This window comes from Magnolia sinica, chromosome 18 (genome assembly GCF_029962835.1).
Source record: "Magnolia sinica isolate HGM2019 chromosome 18, MsV1, whole genome shotgun sequence".
Taxonomy (NCBI): Eukaryota; Viridiplantae; Streptophyta; class Magnoliopsida; order Magnoliales; family Magnoliaceae; genus Magnolia; species Magnolia sinica.
Window position 1 is genome coordinate 9,794,464 of NC_080590.1, and position 27,345 is coordinate 9,821,808.

Sequence of the window (27,345 nt, forward strand, 5' to 3'; positions counted from 1 at the left end):
GGGGTTTGAATTTAATTATTAAATCAACTTTAATATCTCTAATTAGTGAGATATGTAATTTTTGACACAATGGCTGTGATAAGCCCGTTGAAATATATGCTTTGCCCGAAAATGATGAAATTCCAAGACTCGGATGGGCCACAAGTACAAGATCATGTCCGAGTGATTAACCAACGATTTTTAATCTTTGATTTACATGGACAATGCTTGGATGGTGCTGATTTACATGAACAATGTTTGGACGGCGTTGATCATCATTAGTGGGCCATGCGCCGAATAGAATGATAGTGTATAGTGACGTACATGTTACACCTGCAACTATTGAAATGATTTTAGATGTAATTAAAGCTCTCACCTTGGATTACAAACCCCTCAATGAGGGGATTGGAAACCCCTTGGATTTGAAACCCTCGGTTACTTTATGCTGCCAAACAACCACGGTGCCAAACGACCCTTAAGTGTCCAAGTCCACTTAATATGCATATCAAATGTTGAACAAAGGTAGGTGGCTGGGGTGAGCTGGGGCTAGATTTTGGCTCGAGCCCTGCATTTAACATCAAGGGTCTGGCTTAGGCTTGTTTAGGGGTGCACATCGAACCGGTAGAACCGTAGAACTAGACCAGAACCAACCAAATGGTCCAGTTTGGTCCGGTTCTAAAGTGCACCGGTTCCAGTTCCGGTTTCAAAAATCAAAGAACCGATTACATCGGTTCGGTTCTCAGTTTGAGAATATGTAGAATTGAACCGATCCATAGAACTGAACTGTAGATCCAATCCATACAACCGAACCTGGAACCCTTTGATTGTTTCCATATTTGACTCATGGTTTATAATGCACTATTTAATTGTTTTTATAAATGTATTTTTGTACACCTTCTACGTTACCAGAGCCATTCATTAAATGCATCACAACAACATGAATGGACATGGGATAAGTAATAAAACAAAACATACAATTGGGCAGGAGTGAAGGCGTATTACTGTGCAACGTTGCGGTGAAAGAAAGCAGGGAATGGAACGGTGGAGTGGAGTTCTGAGGGTTTCTTTCAATCGCCGCAACAAAACCTCATCCTCCTACGTCAGGGTCGCAGCCTCTCTCTGCTTCTCATCTTCTTCTAAAACCCTAACCGTAAGCTCTCTCTCTCTCTCTCTCTCTCTCTCTCTCTCTCTACGCCAGTGGGGCCCATATCAGCGACCTATGCCACTGATCTGGTGGGCGTCCCAGTGTATGTACCATGCCCCAAGAAAATCTTTCAATTTGTGAAGCGGAAGTTGAGGGTTAAGTAGAGAAGAAGTGCGGTCATACGTTACCGGTACCACCAGAACTTGTGGTGGTACCGGGCTGTTGTCGGGCCCACCTCAACTGTGCATCAGATCCACCCCCGTCCATTATATATGCCCTTCGATGTTAGGTCATAGGGGACAAAATCAGGTGGGCCATACCACAAGGAACCGTTAGAGGGACGCCCAGCCAATGAATCTTTCTCCACTGTTTTTGGGGTCCACCGTTTTGTGTATATGCCATCCAATCCGTTCATCAGACACGCCCCACTAGGATGAAGGGACACACCGAAAATCAGGACATTCCAAAACCCAGGTGGTCCACACCACGTGAATTTAGAGGACTTAGACATGATTTTACGTTGTTCTCTGTGTTGTGGCCCACTTAAGTTTTTGATTGGCCTGATTTTTGGTTTCTATAGTTAGCATGAGGGGTTGATCAAGAAGGACGGATGGATAGGATGTACAGTTTGACGTGGGTCCCACAGCAGCCAGGTACCAACACAAATTATGGCTGTATCAGGACCATATGAGCGCACCTCAGTAGAGAAATACAGCAGTAGTTTGTATTCAACTGAGAAATGGCCCCCAAACCAGTTGCTAGGATTATCCAATCCTTAAGATTTGCTGGGCAGGTTCCATCCATGGCTGCTTGCATCAGACCAACAGTCTGGATCACTTTGTCCCCACTTTCACAAAATGAGAACCTGAGTGTAGTGTCCATCCACACCCTGCGATCAAGGATCGTTTGATCCCTCTCTTCAGAAACCCTAATTTTAGCTCTCTCCCTCTCTCTGAAAACCAGTCGCCTTCTGCAAATGCTGTCTTCTTCAATGGGGATCGAGTCCAAGGGACCGGGAATCCCGTCATTGAGAAACTCTCGGACTGCCGGAACATAGCTGAGATCCTGGTCTCCAAATTGGGGGCTTCTGTCAATGCTTGGGTCATCGAGGCTTCTGTTTTCAATGGACCGTTTGCTGTTTATCAGGAATTCATCCCATCAGTGAATTCTTGGGGAGAGCCGAAGTCTTACAAACCCAATGGATTCCCAGCGTCTACTTCGATTGCTTCGATTGTCTCAAAGTTCCTCGAAGAGGTATCATTTTCTTATACAATTACTTTAGTGACTTCTTTTTAATGATAGTGCTATATTTTCTTCAGAAAGAGGAGAAAAAAAAATCGAGGGAGGGGAATTCATTTCCCAATTACAAGAGAAACGGAATGCTTATTTTAGTGATTTTATTTCTTTGCTAGTTTTCGATTTGTTTGGATGCATTATTTAACTGAATTGTACTTGCCAGGCTGAGAATGTGGAAATAACTATATTGCAGTATCCTTCTTTGGTAATCATATTGAGAGCCTGAGCTCTAAATTGCAATTATCTTTGGTTTAACACCAGTTGGACATGGAACCGATTGTCATGTCTCATTTTCTCCAAGGCAGCGATCTCCTTGCGCATCATGACTTACCGCTCCTAAACCTCTTTTACAGCTTTAAAAGTTGTTAGTTCCAATGTTTTAAATATCAATGATATCGGTCGATATATCCTACGATATATCTTGTATCGCACCGGTCGATATATCCCACAATATGTCTTGTATCGCACCTGTCCGATACGAAACGCACAGGTAGTGCCGATATATCCCACATGTTTGATCTGGTGACATTTTCAATTTCCGATCTTTCTTTTTTTTTTTTTTTTTGGTTAAAATTATGTTAAATTAGTGTCAAATAGTTACAATTTCATTGGTTCTTCATTTTTTGCATGAAAAGTCATGGAGTTGGACCTTTAATTTTGATATCTATTGGTTCTTCATGTTCTCCATGTTTTTTTTCGAATTTTTCCTTCAACCAGTTGTCAATTGAGACTTATTTTGAAGTATTTAGGAGTATTTGATGAAATGATCATCACATACACTCTAATTTTGAAAATTGAGTGTAAGTGGTCCGATTTTGGGAAAATTGGAGAAATTTTGAAATTTCCTCGATTCCTTCCAAATTGCTTGCAATGTTGCTCTCTAAACATGAAATCAAGCATGTACGAAGGCTGATCTATTGATTTGTTAAGTCCTTGTCAATTTTCGAAAAATAAAAAACTTTTTTAATTAAAAATTAATAAATTTTATATATATATATATTTCTCTTCAACTCGCTGTCAATTGAGACTAATTTCGAAGTATTTAGGAGTGTTTGATGAAATGATCATCACATACACTCTAAATGTTGTGCATTCAATTTGAATATAGTTGCATTAGTTTAGTCAGACAACACATAACTTAGGACCCTATACGAAGGAAATCTATTATGTGCACTTTTTTTTTTTTTTTTTTTGAAGGTTAGAAAATTTATAAAAGCCTAGAGATGACCTCAACGGGAAAAGAATACAAACGGAAACAGAAAAAATTATATCCTAAGGACCCTAGAAACATCATCCTTAGCAACATTTTGGGACAAAGCCCACCCATGAACTGGAGCTCTAACACGAGCTATCACCACTTCACAAGATCCTTCAATATCTCGGAAACAATGATTGTTCCGCTCTCCCCAAACAGCCCACCAAACTGCGGGAAGAATCAGCTGCCACACACCTTTAGCCTCCTTGGCCATTCCTCCCCTTTCCCATGACCAAAGCAATTCCCCAACTAATCTTGGCACGACCCACTGTAACCTGAAAAGAGCTATGAAGTGCATCCAGATTTTGAAGGTGAAGGGACAAAACACAAAAAGATGATCAACTAACTCCTCATCTTGTTTGCATAGATAACACCTGTTTGTAATGGGCATCCCACACTTATGGAGGTTGTTGATTGTCAAAACATTCCTTCTAGCCAACACCGTAAGAGGAGCCCCGAAGGACCAAAAATGATAGGTGAAGGGACCTTCAAGACATGATGATTGGGGGCATAGCATTGAATAAAAGGACTTCACTGTAAATTGACCCGAACTATGGCTGCTCCAAACCAACGTGTCAGCTTCATCCGAGGGGAACATAAAGCGAAGAAGAAGTTGAAGAGTGCACTTGCATTTTCGTCGAAGAGAGCTTTGCATTTTCGTTGACTCTATGGTTATTGCGAAAGCCAAAAAAAATCTCTTAAACTCGGTGGTAGCTATAACCAGGGAGGGCGCCTCTATGTCTCAAGTCATTCGTTGGCTAGGAGAGAGCTGCAGCATACCAAAATCTTCCTACATGATCGAGCCACTAGGTTTTAATGAGCTATGGATCAGGGTAAAGCCTGAGTATAACATTGACCTATTAATCATGGCAGGAGTGTTATTTAAGGACGGGTCGATAGCCTCTATTCAGAGTTGGGAGGAGTTTTCCTTGTTCGGATATGAAGAGGTTTGGATGTTGATATGGTCGGTTCCTTTAGAGCTTTGGAACGAAGGATTTTTCCTTGCCGAGGCTGCCGGGCTTGGAATCCTCATTCAGGTGGATCCCAAAACTATGTTGGACGAAGAGATGGGAGTAATCAGAGTGTTGGTTCATAGGAAAAAGGGGATGCCAGTTCCATCTGTAATTCAGATATAGACTGAAGATCGCTGTCTCCATCTTCTAGTTCAATTGGAACACAGAAACGATCCGATTCCAAGATGGGGAGATCTATGGAGATCTAGAGAAGGGGCAAAGGTTGCCGCTGTCAGTGTTGTGCATGGAGAGGCGGACGATGGTGCACGGACTATATACTTCGCTGGAGTACCAATCCTGAAGGGCCGCCAAATCCAATACTCTGCAGATTCACCTTACCAAGCGACTGAAAGATGGCGTGAAAATCACGGTTGTGATCCTTACGTGGACGATGCAGAGACCCTCGGGCAGCGTGTTTCAACCACTGTCTGCGCACCCGACACGTGTCGGGTGACTTTTCCAGAAGAAGCTGGCAACATATGGACGGCAGGGATGCCCTCGGACCTCGATTGTAAGCATGCGGAAAGCTCGTGCGATCCTACACATTCCGCACGTGAGGATTTTCACTTGACAGATGGCTCTCATCCGGAGACTCCTCGCGCATCCCCGAGACTCGCTCCTCTGGACCCAGTTATCACGGACGACCGGGCTCCCACGCTTCATGCCTCCCTCAATCTAAATCTCCCCATCCTCTCCTCCCCCATGCTTAACAGGTGCGCAAATCTTTCGGGGTCCCTTCCCGAGTTCCTTAGGAGCGTTGACCTCCAGCTTCTGCGGCGAGAGGCCGAGCTGCCTCCTCTATCCTTGCCCCCGGGGGATAGGGACCTTTCAGACTCTCCGTCCGCTGTGTCCATCCTCTCGACTGAATGCTACAGATCGTTGATCGGTTCATCGCCGCCATCCATCTCAGACTCACAAATCATGGCAGACTCCGCTCTGATTGCCATCTCAGACTCACAAATCATGGCAGACTCCGCTCTGATTGCCTTATTCTAGGAAGGTGAAGGAGGGCACATTATAGATGCTAAGTCGCTACAAATTAGAATGGTATCCCCATCTCAACAAACGGAAACGGAGGTTGCGGCCTCAAGATTAGAACTGGCTGCCTCCATCCAGAAAAAACAGTGGATCCGAGATGCTATGGGCCACATCGGAAGATCCTTAGGTCTCTCTTTCGGAGACCATCCTGAAGATTTTTTGGCCCTCTTCCATTGCATTGAAGCTTGAGGCAAACCTTTGAAATGTCATAAAGCTCCAAGAAAGTTTCATGCCAAGCCCATCAGAAATAGAGAGTTGTCGAGCTTTCTGACCTGCCCTGGTCATTGTTTGGAGCCAACAGAAAGCGTTATCCGTGGTGGTTGTAGGGGAAGATCGGTTCTAAGATGAAAATTCTGTCATGGAATGTTAGAGGGGTGGGATCCAAGGAGAAGCATTGTCTGATAAAAGATATTACGGGAAGAAGTAAAGCTGACATCATTTGCTTTCAGGAAACTAAGGTCCAGAATTTCTCGGCTCATCTCTTGGACTCTCTTTGGAAAGCTCGAAATGTTAAGTGAGAGGTTTCAAACGCGGCAAGCAGTGCGGGTGGAATTCTTATTGCTTGGAATTCGGAGATCTAGTCAATGGAGCGTAGTCGGATTGGTGAATTCTTGGTTTCGGTGGTCCTTAATCAGATTGGATCCAATTTATCCTTTCTCATTTCTTTGGTCTACAGGCCTAACCATGCTGACAGGAGATCTGACTTCTGGAAGGATCTTCATACTGCCAAGGAAATTTTCGACGGCCCGTGGTGTATCGGAGGTGACTTTAATATTACTCTGTATGCGGAGGAGCACTCTCAGCCTGGTTGCGATGCAATCTTTTTCTCGGTTCTCGCTGAATTGATGATCATGAGTTGATAGATATCCCACTGTCCGGATCCAGTTTTACTTGGTCAAATCTGCATTCTCCGCCCTCTTTTGCAAGGTTAGATCGTTTTCTGGTATCAACTAATTGGACTGAAGCTTTTCCGAATATTACTCAGAAGTCTCTACCTCGGCCTACGTCTAACCACTCGCTGATTCTTCTTTCTATGGAAGAGGAAAATTGGGGTTCGAAGCCGTTTCGTTTCGATATCTCGTGGCTGAAGATATAGGGTTTCGATAATCTCATTTCTGATTGGTGGAAGGAGCTGAAGGTAGATGGCTTCGCAGGTTTTAGACTCTGTAAAAAGCTGAGCTTGTTAAAAATCAAACTTAAAGCTTGGAAATCGGATTTCCTATTCAAATGGCAGGCCGAAACCGAAGGCATTTTGGGTCAAATCCATTCCATTGATGTTGCAAACGAAGATGCGCCGATAGATTGTAACACGTGGTCCAGACGTGCTGAGCTCATCAATGTTTACTCAGCTAGGATTTTAGAGGAGGAGATCTCTTGGAGGCAGAAGGCTAAGTGTAAATGGATAAAGGAAGGTGATAAAAACACTCGATACTTTCATGCTATGGCAAGTGCTCGGGCAAGAATCAATAAGATTAACTGTCTCTCGATAAATGGGGAGCGTACAGAAGATAAGCAACTGATCTCAGATGAGGCCATCTCTTTCTTCTCCAATCTTCTCAAGTCAGACACCCATCACAGACCCAATTTGGACTTTCTGCCTATGGATCGGATTTCTGTGCTAGATGTTGCTACCCTGGAAGTTAGTTTCTCTTTTGATGAGGTAAAACTGGCGATTCAATCCCTGGCAGGGGACAAAGCCCCGGGCTCAGATGGCTTTCCTATCTTATTTTTTCAGCATTTCTGGGAGTTGCTGTAGGGGGACATCCTCGATTTCGTTAATGCATTTTATGAAAGAGGCCATCTATCAAACGCGCTTGGGGCTACCTTCATTGTCCTTATTCTGAAGGTATAGCGGGCAGACTCTCTCCATAACTTCTGTCCTATCAGTCTTCTCGGTAGTCCATACAAAATTCTCGCCAATCACCTTCAAGGAGTTATGGACAAGATTATATCTCACCACCAAAGCGCCTTCATTCAGGGTAGGCAAATTATTGATAGTGCTCTCATGGCTGCCGAATGTCTGCACTCTAGTCATAAATCCGGGTCAAGAGGAATCTTATGCAAACTGGATCTAGAGAAGGCCTACGATCACGTTGATTGGAATTTCCTTCTGTATATGCTACAACGGATGGGATTCGGTACCAAATGGTTAAATTGGATAAAGGCTTGTGTCGGCTCAGCTATATACTCGGTCCTCATCAACGGATCTCCAAAAGGCTTTTTCAAAAGTTCTAGAGGTCTTCGGCAGGGAGATTCGCTATCCCCGTCCATTTTTCTCATCGTGGTCGAGGCTTTTTCGCGTATGTTGAGGAAAGGGCAGGCGAAAGGTATTATAGGGGGTTTTCAGATTAAAGATATGGAACACCCCATCTCTCATATCCAATTTGCAGACGACACGCTCCTCTTTTGCAAGGCCGACTGGGATAAAGTGGGTAATTTGCGTACAACCATTCGTTGTTTCGAAGCGATTTCAGGCCTTAAAGTTAACCTCAGCAAGTTGACAATGATAGGTGTTAATCAGTGTTTTAAATAGCGGTAGCGTGTTGCGTAGTGTTCAACCCTTCGTAGCGTGTAGCGTAAGCTACACAATACTTCTATTTTTTTAAAATTATATATATATATATATATATATATATATATATATATATATATATATATATATATATATATATGATAAATATTAAATAGTAAGAAAAAAGAAAAATATATAAATGTCACATTCTTCAAAATAAAAATCCCAAAGTTAAGAGCATTAAGTACAATACAAGTATAAAGAACATAAAACCGACAGTAATCGGCATTTTAAAAGGGAAAAAATCAGGAAAAAACTGAAAATACCAAGTTATTTTGTCTCCACATCAAAAAAAATTCAAAAAAAACGAACAATGGGCCTTAAAAAAAAATTTAATGGCAAACGTTCAATCACATTGTTTCCCGTGGTGTGGTCCACCTGAAATGTGGATCTAACTCATTTTTTTTTTTTTTAGCTCATTCCATAAAATGAGTGTCCAAAATAGATGGACGGAGCAGATAAAATACGTTACATCATAATGGGGCCCATGACGCTGCGACTCACGACTGTAACATGAGTAGCATCCCCAAAATAAAGGACGCGGATTAGATACTGAGAGGTTGAGTAGCGAGTGGGCTACTGAAGTGACGTCACCAAGTTCTGTGGGCCCCATTAAGATGTATGTGTTGTATCCACACCGTCCATCCATTTTGAGATATCATTTTAGGGCATGAACCAAAGAACGAGGCAGATAAAAAGCTGTAGTGGACCCCACCACTGAAAATAGTAGGGAAAGTGATTCCCACCGTTGAAACTATCCTTAGGCCCACCATAATGTTTACTTGAAATCCAACCTATTCAAATGTTCCAAAAAACACAAAATAAGGGAAAATACAAATATCAGTTGATCTATCGTGGTTGAAAACAGAGGGTTTCTCCAAAATGGTTGCTGATTGGTGGACAAATTTCCAAGTCAACGGCTCAGCAGACTTCAGATTGTCATCTAAATTAAAGTTGCTAAAGAAAGAGATAAAACAATGGCATATCAGAGAATCTCGAAATCAGGAACAGGTTACAGACAGGCTGATAGCAGAATTGTCGGTCCTCGATGCCCAGGCGGAAAATTGCCCTCTTGCTCCTGAGTTACAGGCCAGAAGAATTCAGCTGATTCAAGGCATTTCTAACAGTCTCCTTCAAAAAGAAATTTCGTGGAAACAAAAGGCTCATCTGAAGTGGTTAAAGGAAGGCGACAGGAACACTCGATTCTTTCATTCAATGGCTAATATGCATGCTTCAAATAACAGAATTTTTAGTATTTTGGTGAACGGAATTCGAAAAGAAGACAGATGAAATTGCAGAGGAAATGATTGCCTATTTTAGGTCCCTTCTCAAAGGAGAAGAATGGTGCAGGCCTAAGCTCGATGGTATCCAATTTAATGCTATCTCAGCGGAGGAATCGGTATCTTTAGAGGCCCCTTTTTCTATTGAAGAAATTAAACGGGCTATCGATTCCTTAGGGGCAGACAAAGCCCCGGGCCCGGATGGCTTCCCGATCTCTTTCTTTTCTCACTTTTGGGAGGTTATCAAGACTGATATTTTGGAATGGTTCAATGAATTTCACAACAGAAGCAGAATCTCAATTAGCTTAGGAGCTACCTTTATAGCCTTGATTCCTAAAATGACGGGTGCAGCTGCTCCTAAAGATTTCAGGCCCATTAGCTTACTAGGGGGGCCTTACAAGATCCTGGCCAGGGTTCTGGCTTCACGTCTGTCAAAGGTAATGGGGCAGTTTATTTTAGATAACCAGAGTGCGTTTATTGCAGGTAGGCAGATTGTAGATGCAGCCCTCAGTGTGAACGAAGTTCTGGATGCGAGCGTCAAATCGGGTCGGAAGCGTATTATCTGTAATCTGGACATCGAAAAAGCCTATGACCATGTGGACTGGGATTTCTTACAATATATGCTGCAGCGGATGGGATTTGGAGAGAAATGGAGAGGGTGGATACGTCAATGCACCGGATCAGCCTACTTTTCCATACTATTAAACGGCTCCCCAAAAGGATTCTTCGAAAGTTCTAGAGGTTTGAGACAGGGAGATCCTCTCTCTCCCTTCTTATTTCTCATGGTAGGCGAGGCTTTGTCCAAAATGCTTCAAAGAGGGCAAGATGAGGGCATTCTTCAAGGGATTCACATCAAAGGGATGCCAAGGCCTATCACACACATACAGTATGCTGATGATTCTCTAATTTTTTCTGAAGCCTCGGTCGAGAAGGTGGCCAATCTTTGAACTTCTATCTGTTGCTTCCAAGCTATTTCCGGTTTAAAGGTGAATTAGGCTAAATCCAAAATTTTTGGGATAAACATGGAAAGATCGGAAGTCGAAAGTTTCGCCCAATTATTCGGCTGTGCTGCGGATTCGTTGCGGTCTTATTTTGTCGGCTTACCGCTTTGTCCTGGTCATCCCCCAATATCCATTTGGGACAAAGTGATTTTTAGAGTTCAATCGTACCTGTCTAGATGGAAGAGTCGATACCTCTCCTTAGGCGGCCGTCTAACACTGATAAAATCTACCCTCTCCAATCTTCCGATTTACTTCATGTCACTCCTCATTTGTCCGACCCCAGTTAGAGAAGCAATTGATAAAGCGAGGTGGGGTTTCTTATGGCAAGGTAAGGAAGTTCGGAAAAAGTTTCACCTTTTAAAATGGTCAGAGGTATGCCTTCGGTTCGCTGATGGGGGAGCGGGAGTTAAAGATTTGAAAGTTATGAATCAAGCTCTTCTTGGAAAATGGATTTGGCGTATAGCGGCAGATCAAGACAGTTTATGGAGCTCCATAATCAAAGGAAAGTACGGCACATCCACTGGGGGCTGGTGGGTTAAACATTTGCCTTCACATAAAGTTTCTTATATCTGGCAGGGAATCATGAAAATGGAACGGAAAGTTCTTCCTAATGTTGGTTTTGTGCTTGGCAACGGTACCAAACTTCGTTTTTGGGAAGACATATGGATCGGAGATCATCCGCTTAAAATCAGATTCCCCACCTCCTACCACATTGCCTCTTCCAAAAAATCTTTCGTTGCTAATCACTATTCTGAAGTTGGTGGGCAAATCGTCTAGAATGTTACGTGCAGAAGAGCGCTTCAGGATTGGGAGATCCCAGAGTTTACTGATCTCCTTCAAACTCTCTACTCTGCAGCCCCCTCGCTTTCATTAGATGATAACATTTTCTGGAAACCAGACAAGTCTTCCCTCTTCTCTGTTCGATCCCTTTACAACCACATTCACTTTCAACAGGCTGATCCTAAGCCAAATCTTTCTTTCCTGTGGAATTATGCTGCTCCTCCCAAAATCGTTGCCTTTGGATGGCTAGTAGGGAAAAAGAAAATATTAAAGGTAGACAATCTGAGGAAGAGAGGGATGATCATCCCCAATATTTGCTTATGCTGCATGCAATCCGAAGAGACTATCGATCATCTGCTGCTGCACTGTCGCTTCGCCCAAGCCATTTGGGCTGACATCATGAACAGCTTTAATCTTTCTTGGTGTTTCCCAGGTGAAGTTACTCAATTCCTTCAAGCGTGGCAGGGTGTTCATCTAGGAAAGGTGAAGATAGTCATTTGGAGGAGCTTCAGGGGCCAAGCGTCTTATGATTGAGTGGTCCTCTAATGTCAAAGATCTTTTAAGCCATGATTTTTTATTTTTAGGGGTGTAATGGCGGTCTGCCTCCTCAGCAGCCCCTCTTTTGTTTGGGTTTTCTCTTTTTTTGTTTTTCCCTTCTGTTTTTAATGATATCTTCTTGCCTTTCAAAAAAAAACAAAAAAACAAATATCAGTTGATCTAAAACTTTTGTGTCCTTCAAAAGTTTTTAATGGTGGGCGGCACTGTCCCCACTGTTTTCTGTGTTGGGGTCCACTGAAGCTTTGGATTTAACTCATTCTTTGGATATTGTCCTAAAATGATATCTACAAATGGATGGAAGGTGTGGATACAAAACATACATCATGGTGGGGCCCACGGAACGTGGTGACGTCACTTCAGTAGCGAGTCTAGCTACTAAACCTGTCAGTAGCTAATCCGCGCCTGAAAAAAGGGTCCGATGCCATTTTCGAAAGGGGAATAGGGTTTCTCGTTTCTCTCTGGAACCCAAATCCCAATCTGAGGGTTTCCATTTCGAACCCAAATGTTCGAATCGAACCAAAATTCCTGAGAGATCGCAGATTATTCGTCGGAATTCTCGTTGATTTTGAAAATTTTCATCCATTCGAAGAAAAAAAAGAAAAAGGGGAGGTTTTTTCGTACCTGCAGAAGACCGAAACTCAACTGTTGTCGATCAAGGCCCACCGAATTCTTCTTCCGATCAGGCGTACCTCTTCTACAGGTACCGAAATCACCTTCTTACATTTTTTTTATATTTTATATTTTATTTTTTGGCATTTACGATGCTCTCCCCAAAATTACAGGTAGCGCACACTACCTGCGCTACACGCTACGAAGCCGTAGCGTATGCTACGACCCCTGTAGCGCACGCTACAGGGGATATACGCTACCTGCTACGCTACGTAGGGATTTTGCTACGCTACGCTACGTAGCGTACGCTACCGCTACGCTACGCACGCTACTGAAAACACTGGTGTTAATATCAGTGAGTCCAAGACTCGTAGTTTTGCTGATTTCTTTGGTTGTTCCCTAGGCAGTCTCCCTACGAGTTTCGTTGGTCTTCCCTTATGTACTGGCAAGCCCCTGATGATGTTTTGGGATAAAATCATCAATCGTTTCGAGCTCTATCTTGCACGATGGAAATGCAGATATCTTTCGCTAGGGGGCCATCTTACTTTGATAAAAGCGGCACTCTCAAATCTCCCCTTATATTTCATGTCCCTTTATAAATGTCCGACAAAGATATTAAACATCCTCGAGAAGCTCAGACGGGATTTCCTATGGCATGGTAGCGAGGACAGAAAAAAGTTTCATTTGGTTGCTTGGACAGATGTGTGCAAACACTTTCATGATGGAGTTGCTGGAATCAGAAATCTCAAAGCCATGAATCGTGCCCTTCTCGGCAAATGGTGGTGGAGACTTGGAACAGAAGAAGGGACCCTATGGAACAGGTTGATCAAGTGTAAATATGAGAAATTGGCTGAGGGCTAGTGGACTAAGGGTGTGCCAAGTAGCAGCGCTTCTGCTGTTTGGCGAGGAAGTCTATTCTGCCATAGGGAGGTGCAGAGTCAATGTCGTTTCTCCATGGGGAAAGGGGACAAAATCCGATTTCTGGGAGGATATTTGGGTGGGCTCCTTCCAAGGAAAGAGCCCACCCAAAGATCTTAGTGGTCGATTGTTACTCCTTCCAAGGAAACGTTGTGGTCTGGGCTCCTCCCTGCAGGAGAAGTCTTTATGATTGGGAAGTTGAATCTTATGTGAGTCTTCTCCAGCGGATAGGGAACTGCCATCCTGACCCGAATCAGCAAGACAAGCTCGTGTGGTCCCTTGACAGCAAGGGCCTGTTCTCGGTTAAATCTTTGTACCGATTTCTTGATAAGAAGATAGAAAATTTTGAGGAGGTGCCTACTACGAAGATCTGGAAATACAAGGTTCCTCCAAAGATTGCTGTCTTTGGGTGGCTGGTCGGAAAGAGAAAAGTGCTCACTATAGATGATCTGAGGAAAAGAGGGATGATATTAACGAATATCTGCTGTTGCTGCCTGTTAAATGAAGAAATGACGGACCACCTGTACGTTCATTGCCCTTACTTCAATACAGTTTAGTCGACTATCCTATCCAAATTCAATATTTCCTGGTCCTTTCCTAATTCCACAAATAGCGTCCTCGCTGCTTGGCACGGGGTTCCCCTGGGAAAGAACAGATCTGCGGTGTGGAGATCCACTCTTCTTGCTGCTTGGTGGGCCATCTGGGAAGAAAGAAATTGCCGTTGTTTTAGAGACGAGTCCCACTCCGTCATCTATGTGATCAAGAGAATCCAGCACTTTCTCTCTGAATGGGCCTGCAACTCCACAAACATCAGCAACATTCCTCTTCTTTCAGACTTTCAGTCTAATGTGACGTAGTTGTGCCCTATTTTTGGTCTTTGGTTTCGTGGGTTCTTTTTGTTTCTTCTGTATTCGTTCTCGTTGGGCAGTCCCATGTTTGTTTGTTTTTTTTTTTTTTTTCTCTTTTTTCTCTTTCCCGTTGTGCTTTGTGCTTTGTTTTTTCTTTGTTTTTTGGCTGTTCTCAGTTTGCTATCTCAACGGTCTGCTTTCTTTCCTTTTAATGAATTCTTCGTTGCCTTTCAAAGAAGAAAAAAGAAAAGAAAAACGAGTGCAGTTCTTTTTTGAAATGTTATAATTTAAATGTGTGTATTAAGGTAACAATCCGTGAAGTTTCATTGAAAAGTTCAACCATTTTCCTGATGTTTCCCCATGATTTTCAAAAGGCGCGATAAATTTCCCGATACAAATTATATATCTCGTGCGATAACCGATATGTATTTGTATCCCAAGGACGCGAAACGTAACACGATACCGATATTTCAAACACTGGTTGGTTCTTTAATAACATGGGTTTTCAAGGCATTGCAAAGAATTACGTTTTCCTTTAAAGCTCCTGCATATGTTGAGTTCGTGTACTCCAGTTTTGGCTTCCGAACATACAACAATGTTCTAGGTTGCACATGTATATGTCCATGTTGTAATTTGTAAATTCATACTAGTTCTCGAAGGGCTCCATAAAAAAAATAGTATTAGCTTCTCTTGGAGGACCCTTTCCAATCTTGCACAACTTGTAAAGTATATTAGCTTCAATGTTAGACACCATAAATCCTTATACAGTCTGTGTATCTTCCTCGGTACCAACTACCAATTCTGTAGTAAAGACATGAAAAAGTGCCACCTGGATCAGCCGTTGCAAGTAGGGCTGTCAACAGGCTGGGTCGTGCCGGGCTTCATGCTGCCCAATCCTAGCCTAAAATTCTCTATTCTAGCCCAAGCCTCGCCATGTCCAATAAATAAGTAAAATAAAATAAAATCAAGCCCAGCCCATATGACAGTTTATGTGTCTATTACGAGCCCACTCCGTCCCATTACCACTTGCACATGCCAAATGAATAAAACTAAAATGGCAACACTAAAACAAATGGGAATCTCAAGTTATTTCAATCCAAATAAAAAAAAAAAATTTGCAATTCCAATTCAAGTCAATCATGCATCATATATCACCCAAGTACATTAGTACATACATGACCCAAAAGGCAAAGATCTCATTTCGAGAGACTTGGGCTTCCTGTTGGCTCTATAGCTTTATCTCGCATGTCTGTTTTAATTGAGTTCACACATAAGCCCCATTGCTAACACACACATATCCAATATATGATATGTAATGGGTTTTGCTAATGCCCCCACCGTCATGGGGATGTTAGTAATGTACCCGAAGCTTTTAAGTGGCTCATGGGATAGCCTATTTATTGATCTGAACTGTTCAAGCAAGCCATGGTGAAAAAATCAGGCCAATGGATGAACCTAAGCGTTTGATCAATGGCATGGAAAATGGAGAAATAAAATAGCTCCAATCATCATCTCGAAACATCTACTAGATAGATCCCACTCGGCATTGTTTATGATTCCAACATATCAATTTAGTTTGATGATTCTAATCATGTGATCTATGGCTCATAAACAATGGATGATTGTAACAAATTGGTTGAGTGTGCGGATGTATGTGGAAAGGTAGGGTGGATGACCGGGATTTTTTATTTTATTTTTTTGCAGTGCGGGAATTTCCCCCTCGACTTCTCTTGGCTTGCCCATTTGCATAGGGAAACCGGCAAAGCACTGCATTTGTGTGAGTTGTTGTAGAGCGGTTCGAAAGGAAATTATCTATATGGAAGTCGGTACATATCCTTTGGTGGTCAGCTTACTCTTATCAAGTTAGCTTTGTCGAATATGCCCTTATACTCCATGCCCTCTTCAACTGTTCAAAACCTGTTCTGGTTAGACTGGAAAGGCTGAGGCATGACTTCTTGTGGCAGTGGATGGAAGACAGGAAAAAATTCCACCTCGTAGTCTGAGAAGAAGTGCGCAACCCTTATGGAAGAGGTGGGGCTAGTATTGGAGATCTGGAAAAGTTGAATAAAGTTCTTCTGGGAAAAATGTTGTGGAGATTTAGATTGGAAGAGGAGTCCTTGTGGTGGGAGGTAGTCAAGTAGGAGGTTGGTGGGTCAAAAACTACTCTTTTTGGAGGGTTTAGAATTTGGAATGGGGTTTCTACTTTGAATGATAAGTTTGATGAGGGGGTCGATTCTCTCTTGGTAATGGGGAGAGAATTTGATTTTGGGAGGATTTGTGGATAGGGCAAATCCCTCTTCAGCATGTGTTTCCAAGATTTGCTCATTTATCTCTGGAGGATAATGTTTTGGTCTCTAGACACTTCTCTATCAGCAACAATGTGATCGTTTGGTCCCCTCTTTGCCGAAGAAACCTATTGAATGAGAGAAGATCGGGACAGGATGGTCTAGTTAGAGGATAAATTGAGCTGCTTTTTGATTCGGTCTGTCTACTATCTGCTTCGATCAACGCCAGGGGATGGGTCGTGCATATATGTCTTATGTGTGGCACTATGGTGCTCCTTCGAAAGTTATGGTCTTTGGTTGGCTAGTTGGGAGGAAGAGAGCCTTGATCGTTGACAAACTTTAAAGGAGGGCAATGGTGCTTCCTAACGTGTCTGTGATGTGTAAGGCAGATGCTAAATCAGTTGATCACCTGCTTATCCGTTGCCTGGTTGCGTGGAAGTTGTGTAGTATGCTTAGGCTGTTCGATATGTCGTGGGTTATGTCAGGTTTGGTTGGAGATTTATTTATGACTTAGCATGCTGTGGGGCTTGGGAAACAATTGACAACTACTTGGAGGCTAGTTTTGTTGGCCACCTTGTGGTTAGTTTGGGGAGAAAGAAATGGGAGATGTTTTTGAAATGAATCAAGCTTTGTGATGGGGGTCTTTGTAAGGATAAGCTTTTTGTTGTAGAATGGGCCTTTTGTACAAAATCCCTTGAGTAGTGTAAATTTTCCTTTTTTGCTTCGGCTATAGCTTATATGCCACCTCGTGCTTCTCTTCATAAAAGTCTAGTTTAATTGCCTTAAAAAAAAAATAAATAAATAAAGAAAATAAAAAATGGCATCATTGAAAGGGTTAAGATCATCCAATCAATGTGATTTTTGCACCATGGCTTGTGCCCATTGGTACTATTGAATGAATCATCCCAATCGATGATTGGGTATCCCACGTGTCATTCAAAAGGTTTGGGGACACGGGGACTTCAGCAACGTACCCAAACCTTTTAAATGGCACACTCGGTGAACTGTTGTTGATCTCAACCATTTATTCATTAGGAGAAGGCCATGGTGCAAGAATCATGCCAATCAGATGATCGTAACCCTTTGAATGGGCCAATTTGTTACAATTGTCCGTTTTTTTACGAGCCATAAATCACATGGTTAGAATCATTAAATCAAGTGTTACTTTAGAATCATAAGAAATACAAGGTGGGATCTATCTACCAAATGCTTTAAGATGATGATTGGACCTATTTGATTGTCAATTTTCATGCTATTGATTGTGCAGAATTATGTAGAAGCAAAAAGAAATAGAAAACGGAGAGAAAAAGAGACAGGGAAAAGAGAATAAAGAGAATGAATTTGGGCTCCCAGCCCCTCCTCTCTTCCTTTATATTTTAAGTAAAAAAAATCCCAAAATTAACCCTCACTAATTTTCAATATGACATGTGTACTTTAGGTTTACCCCATAGACTAAGGGGATACATGGACAAAGCACACCAGGTGGGCCATGCCACTATTCAGCCCCTTAGTTATATGATCCACATCCACAGTCATTAACACTCTCTAAAGCAACAAACCTTATTGAATTTATCAAACCATACACGTGGTGACTGCTTCAACCCATAAATCTCATTTCTCAGTTTTCAAACCTTATCTGACTCCCTCTTAAGTAACAGACCTAAGTGGTTACTCCATATAGACCTGTTTGTGAGATTAGCATGAAGAAAGACATTTTTAACATCAAGCTAAAAGATGAGTCATCCCATCCATGATTAACAACAACAGAAAGAAGGTCTTGGTATAGTTGATGTCGAGAGTTTGAGTGTATCCCTTAGCAACTAGGCGACCCTTCAATCATTCAAGTGTATCATTAGGCTGAAATTTTATGATATACAACCCATATTACGCTTACTGGTAGGAAGACCAGTTAACTCCCAAGTGTTATTTTAATGAAGTGCAACAATTTTGTCTTCTATAGCTTTCACTCCTTATGTTGCAAGGCTTCTAGGTATGATTTATGAACAGAATGAGGTAATGAAGACAAGTCAAATTTGCGGAATATGGAAGACAAACACTGAAAAGAAATAAATTTGGAGATAGGATGGTCAGTACACACGCGCACACACACACCTTTCCTCAGAGCAATAGGGATATCAGACGAATCAGGAGATCTAGGTGAAGTCATTGGATTAACAAGCTCGGAAGAAGATATGATGACTGTCACATCATGGTTAATGGCACTATTCCCAATTTTTGTCATGAGTAGACTTTGAATACAAACGCAACAATAGGAATGAACGAACTAGTGGAAGGAGGTGATTGAACAGTGTCTTCTTCAACTGGAATGGGCACAAGCACTGATGGTGAAGCTTCCAAATCGAGAGATCTACTGTCATTTGAGAAGAATGGAGTGAATTCAAAAGAAGATAACATCGGCATAAATATATTGTCCTCGAAGACAAGGACCCAAGAAAAATATATGTAATTTCTATAGGATTTAATTTATCGTGGTTGGCTCTAAGTGATGAACAAAACGTATGCACCTAAAAAATCTTAGGGGCAAAGAGAACAATGGAAAACCTGGAAACAAAACTGCATGAGGTGATTGGGCTATTAAGATAGTAGTGGGCATTCGATTGATTAGGTATCATGTTATAAAAACTACATCACTCTTTTTTTTTTCTTTTTTCTTTTTTGGAACATTTAGATGAATTAACAAGGCATGTGTCACCTCAAGCAAGACGGTTTTTCCATTTTGCGACACCGTTTTGTTATGAAGTGTGGGTATACGATGTTTGATGCAAAATATCATTTTTAGATAAATAAATAAATAAAAGCTAAAATAATTGGATATATATATATATATATATATATATATGTATGTATATTCTTTAACATTTTTTAAATGAAACACACTTTCAAGATAAATTGATTTCAATATGACAGATTTTAAAAATAGAGAAGAATTCAAATCTTGCTTTCATTAATTAAAGCCAAGTCATTCTTGAAAAGTCATCAACAAAAGCAAAAAATAAATAATAAAAAAAACACTTATACCATGACTAACTACAGACCTAAACAGGTCCCCAAACATTTGAATGAATTAAAGAAAGCGGATCTAGACTACGATTTTCTATACGTGGCAGGAAAGTGACTCGATGATTCTTGACTCACCAACTTCACAATCTAAAGATGACATAAATGATAATGAATGAATTACACTTTTGAGAATATTCAAGGACATGTGACCAAAGGCGACAATGGCATCGGTAAGGAAAGGTTGTTCTGTGCTACTGCTCCAACTACTTCACGATCAAGATAGTAAAGACCAACATTTTCATATCCTCCACCAATCTTCTTCTTTATCCTTAGATCCTGGAAAACACATCTTGAAGGATAGAAAGTTAGAGAGTAGTTAAGTGATTTTATGAATTTACTAACAAATATAAGACTAAAAGGAAATTTAGGTACATAGAGAACAAATGCAAATGAAAGAAATGATCTTGGATGAACAATTGCCATTCATGCACTTTGGATTGGGTACAATATTCTAATGTGACCTATGGACTTTACAACAACTTATCAATAATGGAAAAGGCACTAGACTCAATTGTCATATGGTCAAAAGGCCCCAGAGTCAATGACCCATGGAGCAGAGGATTTGGACCCCTAAACAAGCCATGCCTAAGTTCATGAATGTAGTTGTAGAAGTGGGAGTAACATCAGAGATAGGTTGATTCTTCAATAACTTGAAATACCCATCTTTAGTGAGTGTGACTATGTCACAAAATGTACTTGGTTGCTTAGTTGTAGTAGTATCAGTAGAATGAGACCTATCACTCTTTAGAATAAGATGCATGATTTGCCCAAACTGGCTTCCCATGGATGTCCCAACATTTCTCAACAGTGTAATATGTACGCCCATAGTGAGTACACTTCCTGTGTCTATGACTTCTACCACAATCTTCTCTTGTATCACCAAAACCACCTTGATTACCCTGGCCACCACGACCAACACCTTTGCCTAATCCAACAAATTATGCTAGAGCAGAATTACCAGTGACTCCACCCGTAGAGCCAAGAGATATACGTTAAAAGTAAGCATTTGGATATGGAATATTCTTGCCACCCAAGATTTGCACACGCATTGGCTCATATTTTGGTTTTAAGCTAGGTAGAAGTTTAGCCACAAACAACTCTGCATGTTCCTGATGTTGTTTCTCCAAATCACTATTAAGTGGCTAATATATATTCAGCTCCTCCCACGTTCTTTTAAATATCGAATAATATTCACCGAGGGATTTATCTCATTGTTGGAATGCAAATATCTCTTCAAACAATTGATATGAATACATCTCTTGTAATGCATCTCATGCCTCTTTTACAATATCTAGAAATATCACATTCTCACCAACAGATGTTTCCATACTGTTCCACAACCATGCCATGATCTGAACATTTTCCTAGATCCACTAATCGCACATGTTAACACTTTCATCTGGTTTCTCTGCAATCAGATATCTTAATTTTCCTTTGGGCGTAAAAAAAATACTTGGCTCGATTCAGATCACTGGAGGCAATTTAGTTTTATGGAGTCTATTTGAACCCCTAGAAAATCAGATGGATTTAGGAACCTAGATCTTAAATTACTCTTCGTCTCCATTCGAAGAAATTAAAAAGAATACCACGATGCTTACATGAATGAGGGTTGACTCTTCTAGATATAAGATCGCTCCAATTGCACACTCAACATAATGTACACACCACACTTGATGAAACGATCAGCGTACATGTTCCAACCGAACACAAAACGAGTGATGACCACGAACACAACATTCACTTTACCACACGGACCATTACAAAGGCCCAACATACCCAAAAAGGAAGAAATCCTAGGTTTCTTAGAGAAATTCAGTGCAAGGGAGATGTGAAAAAAGCAAATAGGAAAAGAGAAGGAAGAATTTGTGAGATATAGGAGATAGAAGAGAAGAAAGTTGTGTAAATCAGAATGAATCTGCCCTGATACAATGTAGAATTATGTACAAGCAAAAGAAATTAAAAAGAGAGAGAACAAGAAATGGGAAAATGAGAAGAAAAAGAGAGTGAATTTGGGCTATGTGCCCCTCCACCTTTATATATTAAGTTAAAAAAACAAATATCCCAAAAACATGTCACTTTTTTCTTTGTTTTTTTTTTTTTTTTTTTAATATTTAAATTTTTACACACACTTGCACCCTCACACATGCACACCCACCCCACACACTCTCGTGCACTCGCACCACAAGGGGTGCTCGAACCCGCGACATTGTGCTAAAACTCCAGAGAGTCTAACACTAAGGCACAACACTAGGTGCCCAAAAATATCTCACTTATAATATAACATGTGTATCTTAAACATAATTAATAGACTAAGTTAATGAACACATGAACAAAGCACAAGACTTGGCTGGTTGTACCACTATATGGTATGATTGAATGAATTATTCAGATTGACCATAGGTCACCCCGTGTGCCATTTACAAGGTTTGGGGATGTTGCTAACATCCCCATGTGTGCGTGTGCCCTTGTGCTGGGGCCCACTTGAGTTTTGGAATGGCCTCAAATTTGGTGTGACTCCTCATCCAAGTGGGACACACACAATGGATGGGCTGGATGTCTGAACCTCATCTCAATGGACCCTATAAATAATTAGGAAGGTTCAATGGATGGGTATCCACTTTCAATTGTTGTATGTGATGTGGCCCACCTAAGTTATGGATTGGTCTGATTTTATGCCCATGGCCCACCATGGAAAGGTGCAATTGATTGGAGTGGATGTTTGACACACATCACAGTGGGGCCCACGGAGTTCGACCTCATGGGAAGCTCCCATGAGGCTGACCTCATAGTACCTTTTCCCAATATATATGGGGTGTGGGCTGGAACAGGCCGAGTAGGGAGGAGTCGAGCTGGGCATTGGACCGAGTCGAATCGGATTCGGTCCAACTCGACCAGGTCCAAGTTCTGCATGGCCTGACCCGAACTCGGACCGATCCTAGACTGAGTCCGGGTCATATGACTCGATCCGATCCTAACACATTCTGCCCTGGACCAATCTGATTCTGACTCGGTTAGGAAAACCGAGTCGGATCGGATTGGGCCAGGTTCGGATCGGCTGTTTTCCTGTGGCCTACAAATAGTTTTTAATGGTCATTCATCACTGTTTTTAGTGGAATGGTACACCTAATATTTGAATCTTCTTGAATTTTGGTATCTTGTCCTAAAATGATATGGAAAAAAAGATGGACAGTGTTGATATACAACAAATACATCAATTTGGGCCCCACGCAGTTAGGGTAAGTGGGTAACACCCGTTTCTATGCAACAAATGCACCTTTGTTTATATATTGATTTTGCTACCATTGGCTCTTTTCTTTTGGATCCTGTAACTTTTAGAACCAAAAGTATTAGTTAGTGGCAACGACTTCTACGCCTTTACACGTGTCGACCCAAATGGAAAGAGGATGGCATGGATTGAATGGGGTTACCCAAACATCCATGAGGACCATGACTAACCAACTTAAAAGGTACCAATGTCACGCCTCAAACTCGGAAATCGGGCTCACAAAATTCCCGATCGCCGAATCTGGCGCCGACAGCCTCCGTAGAACCCCATTCTCGGCTCCCAGCGCCCATTCGCCGGGTTCCGATCCTGAGATGCTACAAGGAGGATTTTCAATATCAGTTTGATTCGTAATAAGCATAACCAAAGACATAACCCACAAACAACAACCAAAAACTCCATCACATTTCCACTATAATCAAAAACTTTACAAGTACAATGAGCATAAGGGAAATACAATGATGATAGACCAAAAGCTCCAAAAAAAAGATCAGCTACGCGCCCAAGCCTCAGCGCTGCTGCGATCCTACGTCACCTGCACGCAACGATCGTGCATAAGCTTATGGAAAGCTTAAAGGGTGGTGAAAGTGTATGCTCAAGGTAGTAATGCAGCTATGCAGTATCAGAGTAATGCGGAACATGCTGATGAATGCCAAGAGTACCATTAGCCGCACCAAGGCCATGCGGTACAAAGAATGATGTCGGCCATACTAAGGCCATGCAATGCGAAATGCAACTCAAGCATGCAAATCCTCATATAAGTCCACATATCAATACAGCTCAAAATCTGGAATATCACCGAGGTCTAGTACACTCCAAGCCAGATTGCCGCCCCATCGCGCACAATAAGGTGAGTGGAAAAGACCTCACTATCCGCCTGCCAATATCGGGCTCGGCTCGTCAATAGCGGACTCATTCCTCGAGCTGGTCAGACTCAGCCTAGCATTGCCCCCTACTCTCGGGCGGGTAAGGCCGTACCCCCTTCCAACCGACCACGACACAGTGGAAAGCGCAACCGTCTGGTAATCGGCACTCAGCGCTCACGCATCCACTCGGTCTAGACGTTGGAGCAACCTCCTGGTACCATAAGGGTTTAGGGACTTTCACCCAGGGATATCTATCGCACCCCATGTAGAACAGTATTTCCGGTATCCAATCTTGCCAACCACGATACGTCTGTGGAGGCTACGGCCTTGATGTCGCTAGGGCGTACAGTAACCATATCACACAATGCAAATGCATGAATCACACTATTCAGTCATGCAGCAATCCTGCGCGTATCGTGCGCTCATGTAGGGCGACACCCCCTGTACGGGAGCCCCTAAACAATCTGCCCGAAGGCGTATGCTATGATCAGTCATTTCTCATATCAAGCATACGTATGATGCATATGATCATGAATCATGGAACTAAACATGTTATATAGGATGGATGATGTGCATAACGAAGACGGGCCTAGACGGCCTACACATTACACATACGAGCCTAACGATGGGCCCTAGGGAAAGTCATAATGCGGACATTTAACCAACACTATACTTGCAATGGGGACGTCAAACCGCCATTGCTCCCCAGGTACAGCCCGATGTAAACATCATTACATAACCCATGTTGGGATCGTACATTGCAATGGACCTTAGGTACATCCCATTGGGCCTTAAATACGTCAAATGGGCCTTATATTCATCAAGTGGGCTACACCAATGGGCCGCACCAATGGGCCTCATGTGCATTGCAATGGACCATGACCCGTGGGCCTTAGAATGCATCAAATGGGCCTAATCTTATGGGCCTTATGTGTATCAAATGGGCCTCGCCAATTGGGCCCCCATATGTACATCAAATGGGCCTCAACCCATTAGCCCCATTACATTTTAATGGGCCTCGACCCATGGGCCCCTAATGCATTAAATGGGCCTCGACCCATGGGCCTTGCATATACATCAAAGTGGGCCTCAACCATGGGCTACAAGTACACTGAGGTGGGCCTCCCACCACCGGTATATTAAATATGATATACTATATAATATATATATGTAGTACATATAATATTATATATAATATAATCTTTTATATACATATAAATATATATATATATATATATATATACACACACACACACACGCACGCACGCACGCACCCACACACGCACGCACACACATCACAGTGGGCTCCACCGTCCAGGCGGACGGTGGAGATAAAACACTTACATCACTGTGGGTGCCATGTGGGGCCCACCATAACATTACTATGCCATCCAACCCATTGATAAGGCCAAGTGGGCCTAGATGAAGGGTGAAAACAAATTTCACCCTGATCCAAAACTTCTGTGGGCCCGAAAAGGGTTTCAAAGGTAGAGGCTCAATCCCACTGTTTCCTTCGGTGTGGGCCACCTGAGTCTTGGATCAGACTGATTTTTGGAGGGTGATCCACTGGCATTAGGGCCCACCGTATGAATGGATCAGATGACAAATAAATATCAATGTGGAGTGCGCAGGCAGCGCTGCTGCGTTGCTGACACAGCAGCAGCAGCTGCGGCTGCTTAGTTTTTTTATTTTTATTTTCAATATTTCTGAGATTTTTACCGGTGGGGTCCACATCCAATCAATCCACTCCGTCCAGTGGCCCTCCACGGCTCAAGACAAGCAAAACAAGCCCAATATTGGGCCTGTTTCAGTGTATAGAAGCAATAGGGGATGTTTCAATGGTAAGCCCACTATTTACCATGTTATGGCCCACCTGAAAGTCTGATTGGTCCCATCTTTTGGCTCAACGCCTAAAACAATCTTGGGGAAAGAATGGACGGCATGGATTGAATACATGCATCAAGGTGGGGCCTACATGAGTGGACCGTCCCCAAGCTTGGGAAGAAGCTGATATTTATGTTCCTTTGCAGCAAACGTCCAGCGTCCTTGGACGCTGGACTTGGCACATACGCTGGAGGTGGGCCCTGCTTAGGTGGGCCACCAAGTCAAGGGTACTACACATGTAAGATGGGCCCCACTTATAAATGGTTTGGATAAAACACTTACCTCATGGTGGGGTCCATTCAAGTGGGCCACACAAACTCATTACCATCAAACACAAAAGAAAAAAAAAGAGAAAAAGAGAGGGAGAGAGAGAGATAGAGGGTGAGATTCGCGTGATGGAGGGACCCCGGCACTATGGGCCCTCCCTTGCACTAAATCATACATCAAGTGGGTCCCATTACTTGTGGGTCCATGAAATCGAAATCCAACGGTGGAGATCCCTTCTCCACTAAAATAGACGGTCTAGATGACCCTAAGCATGCAAAGAAATAAACATCATGATGGGGTCTATGGAGAATGGCCCCATCATGGAGTGATCATGATGATCCAAGTGGGCCATCGGCCACATCTTAGGGTCCAAAGTGAGATCCAAACCATTGATCGGTTGGCCTCACTTGGCCCATCTTAAAAACATCAAAATCTACCCTATCAAAACACCCACCACTTGATCTTCTTGCTCCCTTGGCTTCCTTAGCTCCTTGTGCTTCTCTTTGATGGAGGAAGATGAAAAATGGATGGTTGAGATGAGAGATCTAGGGGTAGGAAAGGTGGGCCTCACAAATGAAATTTCTCACCATGGGAGGACTCATACGTATGGATTTTTTTTGCTTAAGAGAGAGTTGAAATGAGAGAGAGACTTGTAAGGGAGAGAGAGAGAGAATGATGGGTGATGGAGTGATGGATGGGAGAGAGGGATGGGAGTGTAAGAACTTTTTGACTTTTTTGGCAAAAGGTGTAAGAGGAGTTATGGGTTGTAAGAAACTTTTTGACTTTTGGGGCTTGCTTGGGAAAGGGTGAAAGGTGATGTGTACTTGACATGATGGGATTGATGGGATTGATTGATTGATGTGACACCTTGTAGAGATTCTCTCGAGATTCGCACGCGCGGCGTTTCCTCGCACCGAACGCTGGCCCACAACTCCCGACCAGAGCATCGCATCAGCGCGCGAGTCGCGGCATCGGAACCGCGGCGACGACGCGGTCGCTAAGGTATAAGCCCTGGGTTGAGTCGACTCAGGTTGACAGCACGAGAATCCAGGTCGCGCGCAAATACCGATTAAGGATCGAAGGTTGCCGGAATTCGACCGGGAAGACCGCGGAAGCCTATGGAATGGTACGGTCTAGGATACGGGGCTTACAACCAATCCATTGGTGTCTAGAACAAATTGCAAGCTCAATGACTGAAATTGGTAACTTTAAAGATTGGAGCACAAGTGGAACAAACTGTAGCACCAACACATTTGACAATAGGGAGTTTTGCATCATGTGGCTGACATGAGTTTTGCATTAGCCTGATTTTTGGGCTCCAAGGAAAACTTGGGGGAGTGCCTGCAACGGATGGGTTGGCACTTGGTTGTCATGTACGCATTATTCTG

General features: G+C 42.5%; 1 protein-coding gene across 2 annotated transcripts in view; it reads left to right on the forward strand.

The window, feature by feature from the left end:
• The first annotated feature begins 980 nt into the window (after positions 1-980).
• The window catches only part of LOC131232446 (uncharacterized), a 32,365-nt gene continuing 6,000 nt past the window's right edge, over positions 981-27,345 (forward strand). For both annotated transcript variants that reach the window (XM_058228678.1, XM_058228679.1), the window contains exons 1-2: positions 981-1,129; positions 2,087-2,377. In XM_058228678.1, coding sequence (XP_058084661.1) covers positions 1,013-1,129; positions 2,087-2,377 — 408 coding nt within the window. In that variant the 5' untranslated portion in view covers positions 981-1,012. The remainder of the gene's footprint in view (positions 1,130-2,086; positions 2,378-27,345) is intronic.